The sequence below is a fragment of the Bos indicus x Bos taurus genome, chromosome 3 (genome assembly GCF_003369695.1).
Source record: "Bos indicus x Bos taurus breed Angus x Brahman F1 hybrid chromosome 3, Bos_hybrid_MaternalHap_v2.0, whole genome shotgun sequence".
Taxonomy (NCBI): Eukaryota; Metazoa; Chordata; class Mammalia; order Artiodactyla; family Bovidae; genus Bos; species Bos indicus x Bos taurus.
In genome coordinates, this window is record NC_040078.1 from 83,937,845 (window position 1) to 83,956,692 (window position 18,848).

The window sequence follows — 18,848 nt, forward strand, 5'->3', positions numbered from 1 at the left end:
GTTGTTCAATCCAGATCATAACGATAGTGGAAAACTGGCCCTGCAAACAGGCCTTCTCAAGTAACGTTTATACTGTGGTAAGCAGTTACAAATGCTACTAACAATATCTGCAAGAGAACAGGCTAGTAAAAATCTGTTTTTTCCAAACACTGGATTTTTTAACAAAATAATTATTTTATAACATTAATAAATGCATTCAAATAAACATTCACCAAGGTAGAGGAATAAACAATCTATCAAGGCAAGCAAGGTCAATGGTTGATACACATTACATTCTAGATCATGCTGGATCACAACTTAAATAGCTTCGTTGCTGATCTGGAAACACCTGGTGAATTTTCACAGCCTTAAGAAACACCTGGTGAATTTTCATAGTTCTAAGCCTTTGCTATGCCCCGCCTTACACTCTTATCTACCTAATAAACAACCTGTTCCCCGAACCTAAAACCCACGGATAAGCACAGTCAGCAGTTATTACGCTTTCCGTCTTCCTTTTGTACACGTGTCTTTTATGGTTTTCCAAAGTTATAACCTTCCAGAACATACAATTTTCACTGATGTATTTTATTATGATATTAAAAAAACATTTATATGTATGAAATTAAATTGCAACATATGGCCACCACAGACATATACCTTCAACCAGGGGTCCCCAACCTCCAGGACCTAATGCCTGATGATCTGAAGTGAAGCTGATGTAATAATAATAGAAATAAAGGGCACAATAAATGTAATGTGCTTGAATCATCCTGAAACCATTCCCTCACCATGGTCCGTGGAAAAAATGTTTTCCACAAAACCAGTCCCTGGTGCCAAAAACATTGGGGACCACGGCCTTAATTCTTTTAAGGTTAATAGCACTGTGTTATTCTCTGTTGTTGGAAATTTAGGCTGTCCAAAACAAAAATATAAATTTTATTTTTTACAACAGTCTGCATTTTTTCATGATTATACAGGTCACACTTCAACAGTAAGAAAAAGACCTCTAAAATTGAAGAAAGTAGGGAAAACCACTAGATCATTCAGGTATGATCTAAATCAAATCCCTTATGATTATACAGTGGAAGTGAGAAATAGATTTAAGGGCCTAGATCTGACAGATAGAGTGCCTGATGAACTATGCACTGAGGTTTGTGACATTGTACAGGAGACAGGGATCAAGACCATCCCCATGGAAAAGAAATGCAAAAAAGCAAAATGGCTGTCTGGGGAGGCCTTATAAATAGCTATGAAAAGAAGAGAAGCGAAAAGCAAAGGAAAAAAAGAAAGATCTAAGCATCTGAATGCAGAGTTCGAAAGAATAGCAAGAAGAGATAAGAAAGCCTTCCTCAGCGATCAATGCAAAGAAATAGAGGAAAACAACAGAATGGGAAAGACTAGAGATCTCTTCAAGAAAATGAGAGATACCAAGGGAATATTTCATGCAAAGATGGGCTCAATAAAGGACAGAAATGGTATGGACCTAACAGAAGCATTAGATATTAAGAAGAGGTGGCAAGAATACACAGAAGAATTGTACAAGAAAGATCTTCACGACCCAGATAACCATGATGGTGTGATCACTCGTCTAGAGCCAGACATCCTGGAATGTGAAGTCAAGTGGGCCTTAGAAAGCATCACTACGAACAAAGCTAGTGGAGGTGATAGAATCCCAGATGAGCTATTTCAAATCCTGAAAGATGATGCTGTGAAAGTGCTGCACTCAACATGCCAGCAAATTTGGAAAACTCAGCAGTGGCCACAGGACTGGAAAAGGTCAGTTTTCATTCCAATCCCAAAGAAAGGCAATGCCAAAGAATGCTGAAACTACTGCACAATTGCACTCATCTCACATGCTAGTAAAATAATGCTCAAAATTCTCCAAGCCAGGCTTCAGCAATACGTGAACCATGAAATTCCAGATGTTCAAGCTGGTTTTAGAAAAGGCAGAGGAACCAGAGATCAAATTGCCAACATCCACTGGATCATGGAAAAAGCAAGAGAGTTCCAGAAAAACATCTATTTCTGCTTTATTGACTATGCCAAAGTCTTTGACTGTGTGGATCACAATACACTGTGGAAAATTCTGAAAGAGATGAGAATACCAGACCACCTGACCTGCCTCTGGAGAAATCTGTATGCAGGTCAGGAATCAACAGTTAGAACTGTTGACATGGAACAACAGACTGGTTCCAAATAGGAAAAGAAGTACGTCAAGGCTATATATTATCACCCTGCTTATTTAACTTATATGCAGAGTACATCATGAGAAAAGCTGGATTGGAAGAAACGCAAGCTGGAATCAAGATTGCCGGGAGAAATATCAATAACCTTAGATATGCAGATGACACCACCCTTATGGAAGAAAGTGAAGAGGAACTAAAAAGCCTCTTGATGAAAGTGAAAGTGGAGAGTGAAAAAGCTGGCTTAAAGCTCAACATTCAGAAAACGAAGATCATGGCATCCGGTCCTATCACTTCATGGGAAATAGATGGGGAAACAGTGGAAACAGTGTCAGACTTTATTTTTTTGGGCTCCAAAATCACTGCAGATGGTGACTGTAGCCATGAAATTAAAAGACACTTACTCCTTGGAAGGAAAGTTATGACCAACCTAGATAGCATATTCAAAAGCAGAGATATTACTTTGCCAACAAAGGTCCGTCTAGTCAAGGCTATGGTTTTTCCTGTGGTCATGTACGGATGTGAGAGTTGGACTGTGAAGAAGGCTGAGTGCCAAAGAATTGATGCTTTTGAAGTGTGGTGTTGGAGAAGACTCTTGAGAGTCCCTTGGACTGCAAGGAGATCCAACCAGTCCATTCTGAAGGAGATCAGCCCTGGGATTTCTTTGGAGGGAATGATGCTGAAGCTGAAACTCCAGTACTTTGGCCACCTCATGCGAAGAGTTGACTCATTGGAAAAGACTCTGATGCTGGGAAAGATTGGAGGCAGGAAGAGAAGGGGACGACAGAGGATGAGATGGCTGGATGGCATCACTGACTCGATGGACGTGAGTCTGAGTGAACTCTGGGAGTTGGTGATGGACAGGGAGGCCTGGCATGCTGCGATTCATGGGGTCTCAAAGAGTCAGACACGACTGAGCGACTGAACTGAACTGAACTGAACTGAAGCTGATGTACCAAATACTGCTAGATTTTATCAAATAGATTATGAATATAATTGAGTTAAAACTATATCAGATACCCAAAGGAGCCTATAGTACATAGAATTCAATTCAAATATTAAATAGAGGTGAGAAAGGAAATATGAGTAGTTAGTAGTGTAGAATAAAACAAGAGAACTTCTTAGAGCAGAGACTAGGAGGAGACGGGAGCCACTGAGTATTTAAAAAGAAAAAATTTACAATCATTTTTGAACCATTTGGCTATTTTAATTAATGGCAATTATGACTGAAGAATAAGAATTGATACCTAAATCTAAGGTTTCAATACTGCTGTTGCTAAGTAGCTTCAGTCGTGTCTGACTCTGTGCAACCCCATAGACGGAAGCCCACCAGGCCCCACCATCCCTAGGATTCTCCAGGCAAGAACACTGGAGTGGGTTGCCATTTCCTCCTCCAATGCATGAAAGTGAAAAGTGAAAGTGAAGTTGCCCAGTCGTGTCCGACTCTTAGCGACCCCATGGACTGCAGCTTATCAGGCTCCTCCATCCATGGGATTTTCCAGGCAAGAGTACTGGAGTGGGTTGCCATTGCCTTCTCCGAGGTTTCAATACAGTGGATATGAAAGGTTAGACCTTTAGAAAAATCAATTCAGTTTTTTTTTCCTAAATAGAAAAGACAATGAGTGCATAAATTTAGTCTCAGACAAAAAGAATCAGATATTTTCAAAAAGAGAAAAGGACTAGACATTTTTCCAAATAATATTTGAAGATGGCCAATAAGTATGTGAAAATTTGCTCACTGTCACTAATAGAGAATTACGAATCAAAACCACAGTGAGCGGCCACTTCATGCCTATCTATAAAACAGAAAGCAAGTGTTAATGAGGATATGGAAAAGTTAGAAAATCCGTGCATTACTGGCAGGAATGTAAAATGGCACAGTGGCTATGAAAACAGTATGTGATTCTCCCCCAAAATAAACAGAATTACCACATGTCCCGGCAATTTCACTTCAGCATGTGTACCACCCAAAATTTGGTTTTGAACAGATGTTTGTATAGCAGTGTCCACAGCAGCATTGTTTACAATAGCCAAAGACAGAAACAACCCAGATGTCCATCAATTGACGAACAAGCAAACCAAATGGGGTATATACATTCAATGGAATGCTATTCAGCCTCAAAAAGGGAGGAAATGCTGACATGCAACATGTATGAACGTTGAAGACATCATGCTAAGTGAAATAGGTCAGACACAAAAGATACATATTGTATGATTCCATTTACATGAGGTTCTTTGCAGTGAAATTCTTAGACACAGAAAGTAGAACTGTGGTTTATTGCCAGAGGATAAGGGAAAAAGAGAATGAGCAGTTTATTGTTTACTGGGCACAGAGTCTCCATTTGGGAACATGTAAAAATTCTAGAGATGGGTGGTCGTAATGGTTCTTCAATAATGTGAATATTCATTTCATTCCATGAAAACTGTAAGCCTAAAAATGGTTAAAATGGTCAACTTCATATAATGTATATTTGATCACAACTAAAAATAAAGAACCAGATCTATCAACCTTGATACTTTTATCCTTCAACTAAAATGGAGTAAGAGAGTGGTGGAGAAAGATAAGCTTATAAGTAGTTGGGTACTATTTGCACTCCACAAACATAGCTATACTTATAGCCCAAAATAGATATTATCAAATATAATGAGGACAGAATGATAGATAATGTTTCACTGCCTTCTAGAAGACACTCTCTAAATAGAAGAGTACCGGGAATTACATATTTGTAAGGCATGTGACTGTGTTTTTAAAATCCACTCACCCAGAGCTTATAATATTAAATAATAAATGATCACCATGGAGTGCACCATAATGACAGTAAGACAAAGAAAAATCCAAGCCCATCCTGATCATGTGGGCACAACTGTTACAGAGGATGAGGATATTCCACCCAGAAATATGCCACTTTGGCAGAGAGATTATTCTGAGCTGAAGAAAAAGAAGAGACACAGAAAAGTTTCCTATCCTCCCCTGGTTCTCAATCACCAAAGACAACTCTAGACTCTTTCCACCTCAGAGATGACACTAAGAGAAATGTATATGACAAACATTACTAAAACAACACTTATGTTCCATCAATCTCCCCCATAATATTTACCTTCACACAGTAGCTAACCCTAAAAGCCTGAATCCCTTTCCCTCTATCTTGACACTCGTCTACAAATGTACTGTCCTCCATTAAGATGCTGCATAAGCCCAAGTTCTAACCCCTCCGTTGAGTGACCTATCTCTGAGTTTTTCCTGTGTATATGCATGCTGCAGGTGTTAACAAATTGTTTTTCTTCTGATAATCTGTCTTTTGTCAGTTTAATTTGTAGGCTCCCAGCCAAAGGAACCTAAGAAGGTAAAGGAAAACGATTTTCTTTCCTCACCTACACTCATCACTGTGGGATATGGATGGGAAATGGGGAAAATAGCTAATGCCCATATGTCCAGAAAAACTATAATTCAAAAAGATCCATGCACCCCTATGTTCACAGCAGCACTATTCACAGTAGCCAAAACATGGAAACAACCTAAATGTCCATCAACAGATGAGTGGATAAAGAAGATGTTTAGATATATGCAATGGAATACTACTCAGTCATAAAAAAGAACAAAATAATGCCATTTTCAGCAACATGGATGCAACTAGCAATTATCATAGCATATTGAAAAACAGAGACATTACTTTGCCAACAAAGGTCCGTCTAGTCAAGGCTATGGTTTTTCCGGTGGTCATGTATGGATTGTGAGAGTTGGACTGTGAAGAAAGCTGAGCGCCAAAGAATTGATGCTTTTGAACTGTGGTGTAGGAGAAGACTCTTGAGAGTCCCTTGGACTGCAAGGAGATCCAACCAGTCCATTCTGAAGGAGATCAGCCCTGGGATTTCTTTGGAAGGAATGATGCTAAAGCTGAAACTCCAGTACTTTGGCCACCTCATGCAAAGAGTTGACTCATTGTAAAAGACTCTGATGCTGGGAAAGATTGGAGGCAGGAAGAGAAGGGGACGACAGAGGATGAGATGGCTGGATGGCATCACCGACTTGATGGACGTGAGTTTGAGTGGTGATAGACAGGGAGGCCGGGTGTGCTGCGATTCATGGGGTCGCAAAGAGTTGGATACAACTGAGCGACTGAACTGAACTGAACTGAAACACTGTATGAAATCTAAAATATGACTCAAATGAACCTATCTATGACACAGAAACAGAATCATGGACATAAATAACAGACTGGTGGTTGCCAATGGGAATGGAGTTGGGGAAGAGATGACCCTCCTCCTGGTTGCAGTCAGTAGATATAAGCTTTTATATATGAATAGATAAACAACAAGGTCCTACTGTATAACACAGAGAACTGTATTTAATATCTTATGATAAACCATAATGGAACAGTTAAAAATGGGACAAGGAAGCCTGGCATGCTTCAGTCTATGGGGTCATAGTTATGTCTGAAGGGTCAGACATAACTTAGCCACCGAACAACAATGGATGTATAACTGAGTCATCTTGCTGTACAGCAGCAATTAACACAGCATTGCAAATCAACACTACTTCAATTTAAAAGACAGAGTTAATGCCCCAAAGCAGGAGCATATAATTACTTAAAGAAAGTAAATACTGGTTAGGTAAGACACATTAGGGCTAAAACAATCTTAATCAATGCCAGTTTAAGGAGCCTATCATTTCCTACAGGTTACCTAGCAGAATCAGAAAGCTGGGAAGTTTAACAAAGTTAGTAACTAGGACGCGTGTCCTTCAAACTGTGAGCATTGAATGCTGTTTAAACAAACTTTATAATGAGCTTGATAAATAATAGAGGAAGTAGCTACCCTGTGGATTGATTGGGTCATCAATAAAAACTTACAAGAGGAATTTTTTAAAACCTAACGTTATGCAATGATACTTGAGATTCATGGGGTCGCAAAGAGTTGGACACAACTCAGCGACTGAACTGAACTTAACTGATGGATTAAAAAGTTACTATATCTCAAACAACGTAGATGGAAATGAAGATGGTAAGGTTGAAAAACAGTATTGAAAGATCAAAAAGTGATTCTAGTAATAATGTAGACTCTGACATTAAATATGCATTGAAGGAATATGAGTAAAATTCCATCATTAAATCCAAGAACAGGCAAACACCTGATATTTTACAGCTTTTAAAATAGGGACACTTAACTAAATATATAAAGTAAATATTATGAATATACTATTCAGCTATATCTCTAAAAGTTTATATATTAAAATGGGACTATATTTCAGGTTGCCTTATATTTGAGTAAATGGAAAAAAATTATTTTTATAGAAGAAAACAGACATAACAAGAGTATTTATTTATATATTTATAATTTGCTCCATATAACGAAATATTGTGTTTGCGGTCAAGCACTTAGCAGATACAGGAGTGGGACTTGAATAAATTCATGAATGGGACTGGCGGAGATAGAAAGAACCAGTGTCAACAGCAACATACCAGGTGATTCTATGTCACCTCTTCCCACATGATTCACATAATTCCAAAACATCTGTTCTCTGGTAGACTGCCCAGAGTCCAGTATCAAGGGTAATCCTCAAGGGTTCCTTAAATACATAAATATAGCATCTCACATAGCAGAGAGACCCATAATGAAATGGAAAGGGGAGGAAGGTCAAAGGGAGGCAAGGACAAAACCCAGCTCTATCTGCCCTGTGAGAGAACAAAGGAAGGCCACTTTGCACATCACTGCAGGGAAGCTGCTGACCTCACTGAAGAGGGCACCGTACTGTTCCGAACATGCTGCTACGTACTCCATACAGAAAACTTTCTCTTCATTTGCCTGGAAGTTAATTTGGGTCAGGAAATAAACAAAAATAAAACATTAAAAACACCTCTACCAAAAGATTCCAGTTGGTGGCCAGTTAACCCTAATATTATTTTTAAAAATAAGTTTACTGGTGATTTAATAGCAAGAGCTAACCTAGTAAATACAATGTTTTCCTGCCAAGTTGTCCACAGGCAGTATCACTAATGTAAAGATAATTTTCTAGAGTTCAGTGACTTTCTATTTAGTATTATATATAAAACAGAGGACAGTGTGGATAAGCAAGACAGAAATAACAAATCTTTTAATCAATTTTGCCTTGATTTTCCTTGACAAACACATTATGTGAGAAATACAGAGCTATATCTCCCTGAGGGATTTTTTTTTTTAATCACAAATAATGAAAGAACTCTTCCTTGAAATGGGTATCAGGAGGAAAACATCACTAAAAAAGCAAGGCTAAAAAAAAAACAGCAACAAAAATCACATCATAACAGCAAAGCAACTGTAGCTTATTGACTCCAACTAGCAGTTATACAATAAAGAAATGATGAGCTTTTACTTAAAACCAACACACTGTAGGGTACATTTTTGGGAAAAAAAATGTCCAATGATGAAAAGATCCATTAAATTGTGTTCGTGTGTTTAAAAGTTACATGACTGATGGACAGAGATGGGGAGGGGCGGAGTCAGGAAGGATGCGGAAGATGCATTCCAATCCCTTACCATTTCTTCCGGGTTACAGCCGCACTGTTGCATGTCCTGAGGGTACATGCTCATCATGCATCCCGCTTCTTGAGGCTCGGGCAGTTCACAATCCGGGAACCACTGTGTACCAAAGTGAACCTCCTTCGTAGACGGAACAGGAGCAGCTTCTTGAATGTGTGATGAGGGATACGACTCCAGAGACTGAAGTTGGTCTTGATAGAGCTCATATTCTTCATCAACAAGCATTTCTCTTTCTTCACCCATCTCCTGCAACCTCGGGACCATAAATTCATGCATTTCCCAGGTCTCCTTGCCATTGTCTATCTCTTTTTGTTGGGATCGAAAAGCCTTTCCCAAATCTAGAAACGGTTCATCCACAAGCTCTTCTTTAAAATAGGGCTCATCTCTAAATCCCTGTGAATAAAAATTGCAAAACAAAACAAAACTTTAAACTCTGTCTTAAAGCTGCACTCTACACATTAACTGGAAAATTAACCCTGGCATAACTGCAGTAACAGTATTATATGTCAATGCATGGTTAACCCAAACAGCTCTCCATTACAACAGAGGAAAATATAACCTTACTGCCACACAAACCTCAGCCTGGAAAAGAAACAACAAAAGAGGCAACAATCTGCCTTCGGCAAGGTGACTGAGTAGTCTAAAAGGTTCGTTACACATTAGCCACCTGAAAATTCTCAGAAGCAGGAGTTTTGTTAAACTGCTACACTTAAAGTTTAATTCATGCATCTCATATAAAAAGTAATACATAAGTATGGATGCATGTCATACCATCTCAGAAGAAAGCAAAGACTTTAAAGTCAGGATTATCAGGTTTATGTAACTCAAAAGTTCATGCCTCTTCGAATGTTTACAAAACCTTCTCTACAAACTAAAGATATAAGGAATATGTGCAACTACTTTGAGTATGACTCTTTTATAATACACCATTTAACAAAAGTTGATTTTTGCATTTGCATTAATAATATAAAACAAAAAGGAATGAATACAGTATGCTCTTCAATTAATTCAAACTTCACTAATTAAAAAAGCAAGAATATAGAACTAAAGCTAGATGGTCCCCACACATGAGCAGAAATTTTGTTGAGTTCTTAGGAACACTTGAGGAATATATGAATCTGCTGAGCCTTTGACCTAACTTCAAGGGACCTGAGGGTGCTAAGCACAATAAGGCCCAATTCCCTCTGAAGGATCAATGACATTTCCTATTTTAAGTCCTATTCATTAAATATCAATAAATGTACATTCGTGAAAAGAATCTACAATAAATGTACATTCGTGAAAAGAATGGAAGAATCTTGCCATTGCTTCCTCACTTGCAGCTAGACATCATTGCAGGGACGCTTTTAAGTTAATATAGTAAGGCAAATACTGTTATTTAAAAAAAGAAAAAACAGTATTTAGAAGGTATATTTAAACATGTAACACAGTTAAGAAATTGTAACAAAAAAATGTATAAACCGAAAAATATATATAATGGACACTACAGGACTACATATCAGGTTTCGACACTGTCAACCAACTACGAAAAGAATATCAAAAGACAGTTGTTATCAAGTTAAGAAAAACCATACTCTAACTGCTGAAAGCAAAATAAACACAATTCACTTTAAGAATGAAAAAGGAAAAGTTTCAAAATATACTTTCTAATATTAAAGCATAAAGTAAGGTTTGACTAAATAATTCTTCTTTAGAAAGTATTCAATAAGAAGTTCTTCTGGGGAAAAAAAAAGTTCTTTAATATAGCTCTTGTTCTACAGCATTTTAAATGCAGGTCTATTTTCAAAACTCTCTCTACTCTCAAAATTTTAAGAGTGTATTAGTGATATCAAGTCATAAGGTATGTTTGTTCTTTGAAAATGCCTTATACCTAGCCGATGTCATTTATGGAGGCAAAGTGATACAAAAGAGAAAAGATTTCAGTTTAAAAAAAACTTTTAAAGGGGGAGACTATTTAATTTGTATCTATTTAGCCAAGATAGTAAGAACAAACTTTTGTCTTCTTTATAATAGCAACTGTTTAAATGGGAAAAAAATGTACTAAATACCTGGGGTGCTTCAAGTATTAAAGAAGAATTTATATCATGAATTGTTCCTGAAATTTCAGTCTTGTCTTCATTATTGCTTGAAAGTAAAATGCAACTTTCTTCCTCTTTATCACCTTCCTGAAAACAGAAGCATTTAAAAAAATTTTTTAGCATGATTGAAGAATTGTTTTTTAAACCATGAACCTATTTTTTATTGAGTTCTAACTGAAACTCCAATACTTTGGCCACCTCATGTGAAGAGTTGACTCATTGGAAAAGACCCTGATGCTGGGAGGGATTGGGGGCAGGAGGAGAAGGGGATGACAGAGGATGAGATGGCTGGATGGCATCACTGACTTGATGGACATGAGTTTGAGTGAACTCCGGAAGTTGGTGATGGACAGGGAGGCCTGGCGTGCTGTGATTCATGGGGTCGCAAGGAGTCGGACATGACTGAGCAACTGAACTGAACTGACATACACGGAGAAGGCAATGGCACCCCACTCCAGTACTCTTGCCTGGAAAATCCCATGGATGGAGGAGCCTGGTGGGCTGCAGTCCATGGGGTCGCAAAGAGTCAGACACAACTGAGTGACTTCACTTTCACTTTTCACTTTCATACACTGGAGAAGGAAATGGCAACCCACTCCAGTGTTCTTGCCTGGAGAATCCCAGGGACGGGGGAGCCTGCTGGGCTGCCGTCTATGGGGTCGCACAGAGTCGGACATGATTGAAGCAACTTAGCAGCAGCAGCAACTGACATACAACATTATATTAGTGTTACGTATACAACACAATGATTTAGTATATGTATATGTTGCAAAATAATCGCCATGAAAAGTTTAGCTAACATTCACAACTTTCAAATATACCACGCAGTATTGTTATCTACAGTCCCCATGCTGTACCTTACATCCTTAGGACTTATAACTGGAGGTTTGTATCCCCCAGCTCTGGCAACCAAAGAAGCACTTCTGTACTGAAGAAAACATTTTGTTTTAAAATGTTTTTAAAATTAATTCTCATCTTTCCATTAAGTGCAAGTACATAGTACTTAATGTACAGTGTTTCATTAGACCAAACTTTGCCTTCATGATTTAAAAAAAAAGCCATATTCAGGTCAAAACTTCTCAAACTTTTAATTCTGTTTAGGTACTCCTTAAATAAAAAATCACTTCCCCAGGAACAGACCTTAATATTAAGAAATGCCTAAGTTTATACAGGATGATGCTCAAAATATTTAACAATAGTACAGTGTAGCCACTCTCCATCAGAAGAAGGACAACCATCCTAGTGCTCACCAGCTCAGCATCAGTTCCAGGTAATAACACAGCCACTGTCTACCAAGTCCTAGCTATACATCACAATCCATGGTAGACACTTTTACACGCTTTGTCTCAGCTTAATCTTTATATCAAGAACTTAGTACCAGTTCTATTTATTTATTCTATTAGGTCAGGATTTTATATTTACATAAAAATAATAGCAAATATATGTATTTACATATATGTATATCACATGTACAGGTTTTAGCACTTTAAATATATCAATTTATTTAATATATTTATTAATATATTAATATATATTCTAAGAAGTAGGTGGCCTTAATAACCCTATTTTACAGATAAGTAACAGATGCACGGTAATTTGCTCAAAGTTACATAACTAGTCAGTTACAGACCCAGAATTTGAGTCCTGGCCATCTGGTTTTAGAGCCTGTGCTCTAAACTAGCATGCTACACGGTCGCAAGTAGGAGCTGGTGAGGTTAAATAATAGGCACAAGGACACATAGCTTGGCAAATCACAGAGCTAAGCCAAACCCACAGTTGTCTGGCTCAGTAACTCCACTGACAGTTCTGTCCTGTGAGTTCTGAAGATACGATGTCTTTGTTTCATTAATTTATTTCTCGTATTATTTTTGGCTGTGCTGGGTCTTTGCTGCTTTGCACAGGCTTTCTCTAGCAGTGGTGAGTGGGGCTACTCTTCACTGCAGTGCACAGACTTCTCATTGTGGCAACTTCTCTTGTGGGGCACAAGCTTTAGGCACACAGGCTTCGTAGTTACAGGGTGTGAGCTCAGTAAATAGATGGGGTGTGCAGGCTCTAGGGTGCATGGACTTCAGTAGTTCTGGCACACAGGCTCAGTAGTTGTGACTCACGGGCCCTGGACCACGTGGGCTTCAGCAGCCGTGGCACGTGGTTTCAGTAGCTGTGGCTTGCAGGCTCTAGAGTGCGAGCTTGGTAGCTGTGGCACATAGGTTTAGTTGCTCTGCAGAATGTGGAATCTTCCCAGACCGGGGATCAAATCCATGTGCCCTGCACTGGCAAGCAGATTCTTATCCACTGTGCCACCAGGGAAGTCCGATACGATGCACTTTTTAAAGTCAGTTCATTCATTTTTTATCTAGGACCTTTGAAGTGAGTTTGTAGAAAAGAGAAGTCACATTTGTGGTTAACATGAAAATATATAGATAATAAGAATCTAAATAAGATTACATAATATCTATATTATATAGATAGTACATATCTATACCTATGGTATAAGATTTAACAAAAAATAATTCTGTTCTCCTGTTATATATTCATAGTCTTTCTGCCTGAACTTGACTTTGGACCTTTTTATTCACACTCTCTCCCCAGTTCTGCTGAGGACAGAACAAATGCTCAGCGAACACTAGGTGATGACGTAAGTGGCCACCCACTGGACCGTGAGAAAGAGACACAGACAGATAGACCTCAGAAAAGATCCATGCATGGTTACCTACAGTTCACACTGTTCTGCTTAAAGAACCCAGATGTTAAAGAAGCAATACTTAGTGGTAATTCCACTACAAATTAAAGTGACCTTCTCTCATTCCTTTACTGGCCCCATAATCCCCAGCACCCTGGCAGCCTTATACCCACTGAGGGAAGGTGAGGCAAGGAGCCACCTCACAATTGTGCATTTCAAAATCTCTCAGAGCAAGACTCCAAGGTCCCGAGGTTTCTGCAGCTCTACCTCTACCAGACATAGGAACAGGAATCCACAGCCACCTGGTAATAAGTTCTGTTCTTTACACTGCCTGAGACTTCTTTAAATTGCTTTAAAGTAAATTCACACTGTTTAGGTCCTTTAGGCCATAAATAATTAGGACTTCCTCTGGCAACCCCAATAATCAGGCAAATAATCATCAGGGAAAATCTAGACAAAGTTATTGCCACAATCCAAAACACCAATAAAGATGTCCCCATAAAATCATTAAACTTCTCCCTCCTTAATCTGTCCTGAAATCAAACCAAGAATCTCATGGTATATATTCTATGGCAAAACTCACACACCAAATACATAATATAAAGTCAAGACCTTGCCTTAGCTATGTGCCATATTCCATTTTGAAGTGCTTAAAGTAACTGATAGGTATAATATATAGGCATCTTTATGTGTAATATGTGATGAATAATATATGAAGGTCATGTGAAATTCTCCAATGCAAAAATATTACGTGTAATACATGAATCTATCTACGTCTACGAAAGAACATATAACTATATATAGACAGATATCTATCTATATGAACACTCACTGTTGTTGTTAAGTCTCTGTGTCATGTACAACTCTTTTTCAACCCCATAAACTGTAGCCTGCCAGGCTCCTCGGTCCATGGGATCTCCCAGACAAGAATACTGGAGTGTGTAGTCATTTCCTTCTCCAGGGGATCTTCCCCCACCCAGGGATCAAACTTGCATCTCTTTCATGGACAGGTGGATTCTTTACCACTGTGCCAGCAGGGAAGCCTATAGTATGCTAATATATTTCACAGAATAAAGGAACTTTTAGAGTTAAGAATGATCTTATCGGTTCTCTAGTCTTTTTCAGTCTTTCAGAAATGAAAAAGTAGGCTTAGGTGCTAAGTCGCTTCAGTCGTGTCCGACTCTGTGCGACCCCATAGACGGCAGCCTACCAGGCTCCCCCGTCCCTGGGATTCTCCAGGCAAGAACACTGGAGTGGGTTGCCATTTCCTTCTCCAATGCATGAAAGTGAAAAGTGAAAGTGAAGTCGCTCAGTCGTGCCCGACTCTTAGACCCCATGGACTGCAGCCTACCAGGCTCCTCTGTCCATGGGATTTTCCACGCAAGAGTACTGGACTGGGTTGCCATTGCCTTCTCCGAGAAAAGTGGGGTACCTATGACCAAATTACTGGTACAGTGTTTCTCAAAGTACAAAATTCTGCATCAGAAATACAATGGTGACTCACATGAGGCAGATTCCTGAGAATCTGAGAACCACCAAATCAGAATCTCTGAGAGCAGGACCTGGGAAACTGCATTTTAAACATCTTCAAGGTGATTTTTATGTCTTTGTCATATGGGTGAATTGAGGTCCACTGAGCTAACTTGCAGCAAAGTTAGAAATAGAGCCAAGATTTCTTGAAATCCAGTCCAACACTCTACTGTTACAATCACGGTATCTGTTTCAGACACGCTGCGTGAAACTGAACTAGTGACAACAAATTAAAACAGGAATATACAGCATTGTGACTAAGAACACAGAGTCTGAAGCCACTCTGCTGAGTTCGTATTTCAACCCTGCCCCTAACTAGTTATATCATCTTGGATAAGTTACTCAACTCTATGTCTGGACTAACGCATCTGTCATGATGGTAATAAGAGGACTACCTCCTCTTAAAGTTTTTGTGATGATTAAACTAATGTGTATAAAGAGCTTACAGTACTGACTGACATAAAGTTAGCACTCAATAATACTTCAATACCAATTATCAACCAGTATTTTTTTTAAGTGGAGCACTGGGGAACCTCAATAGCACCATAACTAATAATACTTCAGTCAGAAACAGTGATCTAGGGAAGTTGCAAAAGTAAAAAGAAAGAAAAAGAAACAGTGATCTGACCTAGTACATGAGATTAAACAATAAGATGACTTCAGGGTGGCTTAACCAAACCAGAGTTTAGATGCTAGGGGTTACGAGGCACTCTGATGGTTAGAAAATCATATTATGACTTCATTGCTATATCATTAAAATGATAATGGTTAACTGATTTCAACTTACTGAACCATTCTGACATTGTGCCCAAATGAAAGTCAAAACACATAAACAGGCTTATTTTAATTTATGTCATATGGAATGCAGTGAGAACTTAGAATTCTGTGCCAAAGGTATGAAGATAAAAGTAGTAGTAGTTGGACTAGTAATGCTGGCAGCTAGTATGTAATGTGCTAAGCACTTAATAAATATCATCTTTAATCCTCAAAATCCTATGATGTAGACATTACTTTTTCTGAGCATTAAGTCACAGACATTAGGTAACTTGCACAAGGACACATATATAATATGCAGAGGAACAGAGATTTCAGGCCAGATGAATTTGTCTGCAAAATCCCCATGTTTTAACTATTACAGTATTATCATTTCCTATATTAACAAAATTCGACACTTACCACCAAAGGTTTACAGATGCCAAGGCGCACAGTGCCCGGTGGCACAGCTTTCAGCACTTCCACAGCTTCAGCAAGTGTGCTGTTATCCAAACAGTACTGATTGACTGAGACCAGACGGTCACCAGGTAATAGTCCTCCACCTCTTTCTGCCACACCATCCGGCACCAGGGAGCGGATCACAATCACTGATCTGGTGGGATCTAAGGGGTCCTAAAGATCAAGCGAAATGAGAAAGATGAGTCAGTCCTCTAAAAACAAATATACAGCCTTAAGACATGTATGTGCACACTTCAGGGATATTGTGCATTTGGTTCCAGACCACTATAATAAAGCAGCTATCACAATCATGCGAGTCACGTGAATATTTTCATTTCCCCAGTGCACATAAAAGTTAAGTTTACACTATACTACACTCTCTTTACTGAGAGTGCAGTAGCATTATGTTTTAAAAAAAAGTTATACCTTAATTGAAAATACCTTATCACTAAAAAATGCTAACCATCATCTAATGACACAGGGTTATTAACAAACCTTCAGTTTGTAAAAAATGAAATATCTACAAAGTGCAATACAGCAGAGCTCAACAGAAAAGGGTATATCTGACTATCTACTTTATGTGTCCAGTATTCTGGTGGTATTCTTCCAGAGACAGAATCTATTCAAATAGCACTCTATACAGCCACAAAAATATCAGCTTGTATCAAAATAAAGATATAGACTTAACAATTTTAGTTGTATGTATGAGTTAGTGCTCAATATATACAAATTTCTTTTTAAAAATTGTGGTAATTAATATTTTGTTGGATCACAAAAGGTCTAGGGAAGAGTGAGTAACTAACGACATGACTAACTAACTAACGACATGACTGAGTAACTAACGACACAGCATAAAAGATGTAGAAAGAGTTGGGAAAGACTGTGACATCCTGAAGCACAGTCATACTATGGACCTAAAACAAGCCCATGTATTATCATTCTTGGGCACCAGGTAAGTTCCAAGAGAAGTGTATTATGGGAAATGATATTCCTTTCTTCAGCACTTGACCAGTATAAAATCTTCTCACTAAATCATTTAAATTCCAAAAAGAAATGAAAACCATGGCATATATCACTGCATTTCAAAAGTATGTTTAAAAATAATATAACCTAAAATTAAGACATGGTATAGATACCCCTAGGTGAAGGAGTACGTCAAGGCTGTATATTATCACCCTGCTTATTTAACTTATATGCAGATGACATCATGAGAAACGCTGGACTGGAAGAAACACAAGCTGGAATCAAGATTGCCGGGAGAAATATCAATAACCTTAGATATGCAGATGACACCACCCTTAGGCAGAAAGTGAAGAAAGTGAAAGAGGAGAATGAAAAAGTTGGCTTAAAGCTCAACATTCAGAAAACTAAGGATCATGGCATCTGGTCCCATCACTTCATGGGAAATAGATGGGGAAACTGTGGAAACAATGGCAGACTTTATTTTTCTGGGCTCCAAAATCACTGCAGATGATGATTGCAGCCATGAAATTAAAAGACGCTTACTCCTTGGAAGAAAAGTTATGACCAACCTAGATAGCATATTGAAAAGCAGAGACATTACTTTGCCAACAAAGCTCCATCTAGTCAAGGCTATGGTTTTTCCAGTAGTCATGTATGGATGTGAGAGTTGGACTGTGAAGAAAGCTGAGTGCTGAAGAATTGATGCTTTTGAACTGTGGTGTTGGAGAAGACTCTTGAGAGCCCCTTGGCTGCAAGGAGATCCAAACAGTCCATTCTGAAGGAGATCAGCCCTGAGTATTCATTGGAGGGACTGATGCTGAGGCTGAAACTCCAATACTTTGGCCACCTCATGCGAAGAGTTGACTCATTGGAAAAGACTCTGATGCTGGGAGGGATTGGGGGCAAGAGGAGAAGGGGACGACAGAGGATGAGACAGCTGGATGGCATCACCGACTCGATGCACATGAGTTTGAGTGAACTCCGGGAGTTGGTGATGGACAGGGAGGCCTGGCGTGCTGCAATTCATGATGTCGCAGAGTCGGACATGACAGAGCGACTGAACTGAACTGAGGCAAAAACTATTCTAATATAAAGAAAATGAATATCAATTCATGAATAAAATCAATGTTTTATTGGGAGGGCCCTCATCCATTGGGAGGGCCCCCTATTTCTTTTCATTAAGCACAGAAAATAACACTACAACTCTATAAATAAATTTGGCTAATGAACTGGTTTATAGCCACACCATCATTTTTTATTTTATTCAGTACTGGTATATAGCACTTACTATGTGTCAGACTGTGTTCTAAGTGCTTGACAATCATTAATTCAATTATTCCTTACAACAAACCCATCACTTGCTTGGCTTATGTACTTTGCTCCTACTGTTTCATTACGCACATACTGTTCCATACAGGCAAGAAGCAGTAACGTGAGATTTTACTACTGCTAGTTTCTATTAAACCCCTCCTGAGAAAGTAACAACTACAACCTTTTGTGTTAGAATTGCAAGACTTTGAAATCACAAAAGTGAGAATTTGCCATGTTCCAGGCTATGTCTGTTTGAAGTGGCTGATGGTTCCTTTGAAGTTTTCTGTGGCAGTTTTCTATACCTTTCTATTGTAGACATCGAGGCTTATTTTCAATTCTGCATGGAATCTTAACCAAATATACCATATTTAAATCAACAAAGGCTACAGAGCTAAT

General features: G+C 38.6%; 1 protein-coding gene across 4 annotated transcripts in view; it reads right to left on the reverse strand.

Moving 5' to 3' along the window:
- Window positions 1-18,848, reverse strand: part of PATJ (PATJ, crumbs cell polarity complex component) — a 385,743-nt gene that overhangs the window by 259,637 nt on the left and 107,258 nt on the right. For all 4 annotated transcript variants that reach the window (XM_027537066.1, XM_027537067.1, XM_027537065.1 and 1 more), the window contains exons 18-20: window positions 16,143-16,352; window positions 10,727-10,843; window positions 8,676-9,071 (exon numbers count right to left, since the gene is read on the reverse strand). In XM_027537066.1, the coding sequence (XP_027392867.1) occupies window positions 8,676-9,071; window positions 10,727-10,843; window positions 16,143-16,352 (723 nt within the window). The remainder of the gene's footprint in view (window positions 1-8,675; window positions 9,072-10,726; window positions 10,844-16,142; window positions 16,353-18,848) is intronic.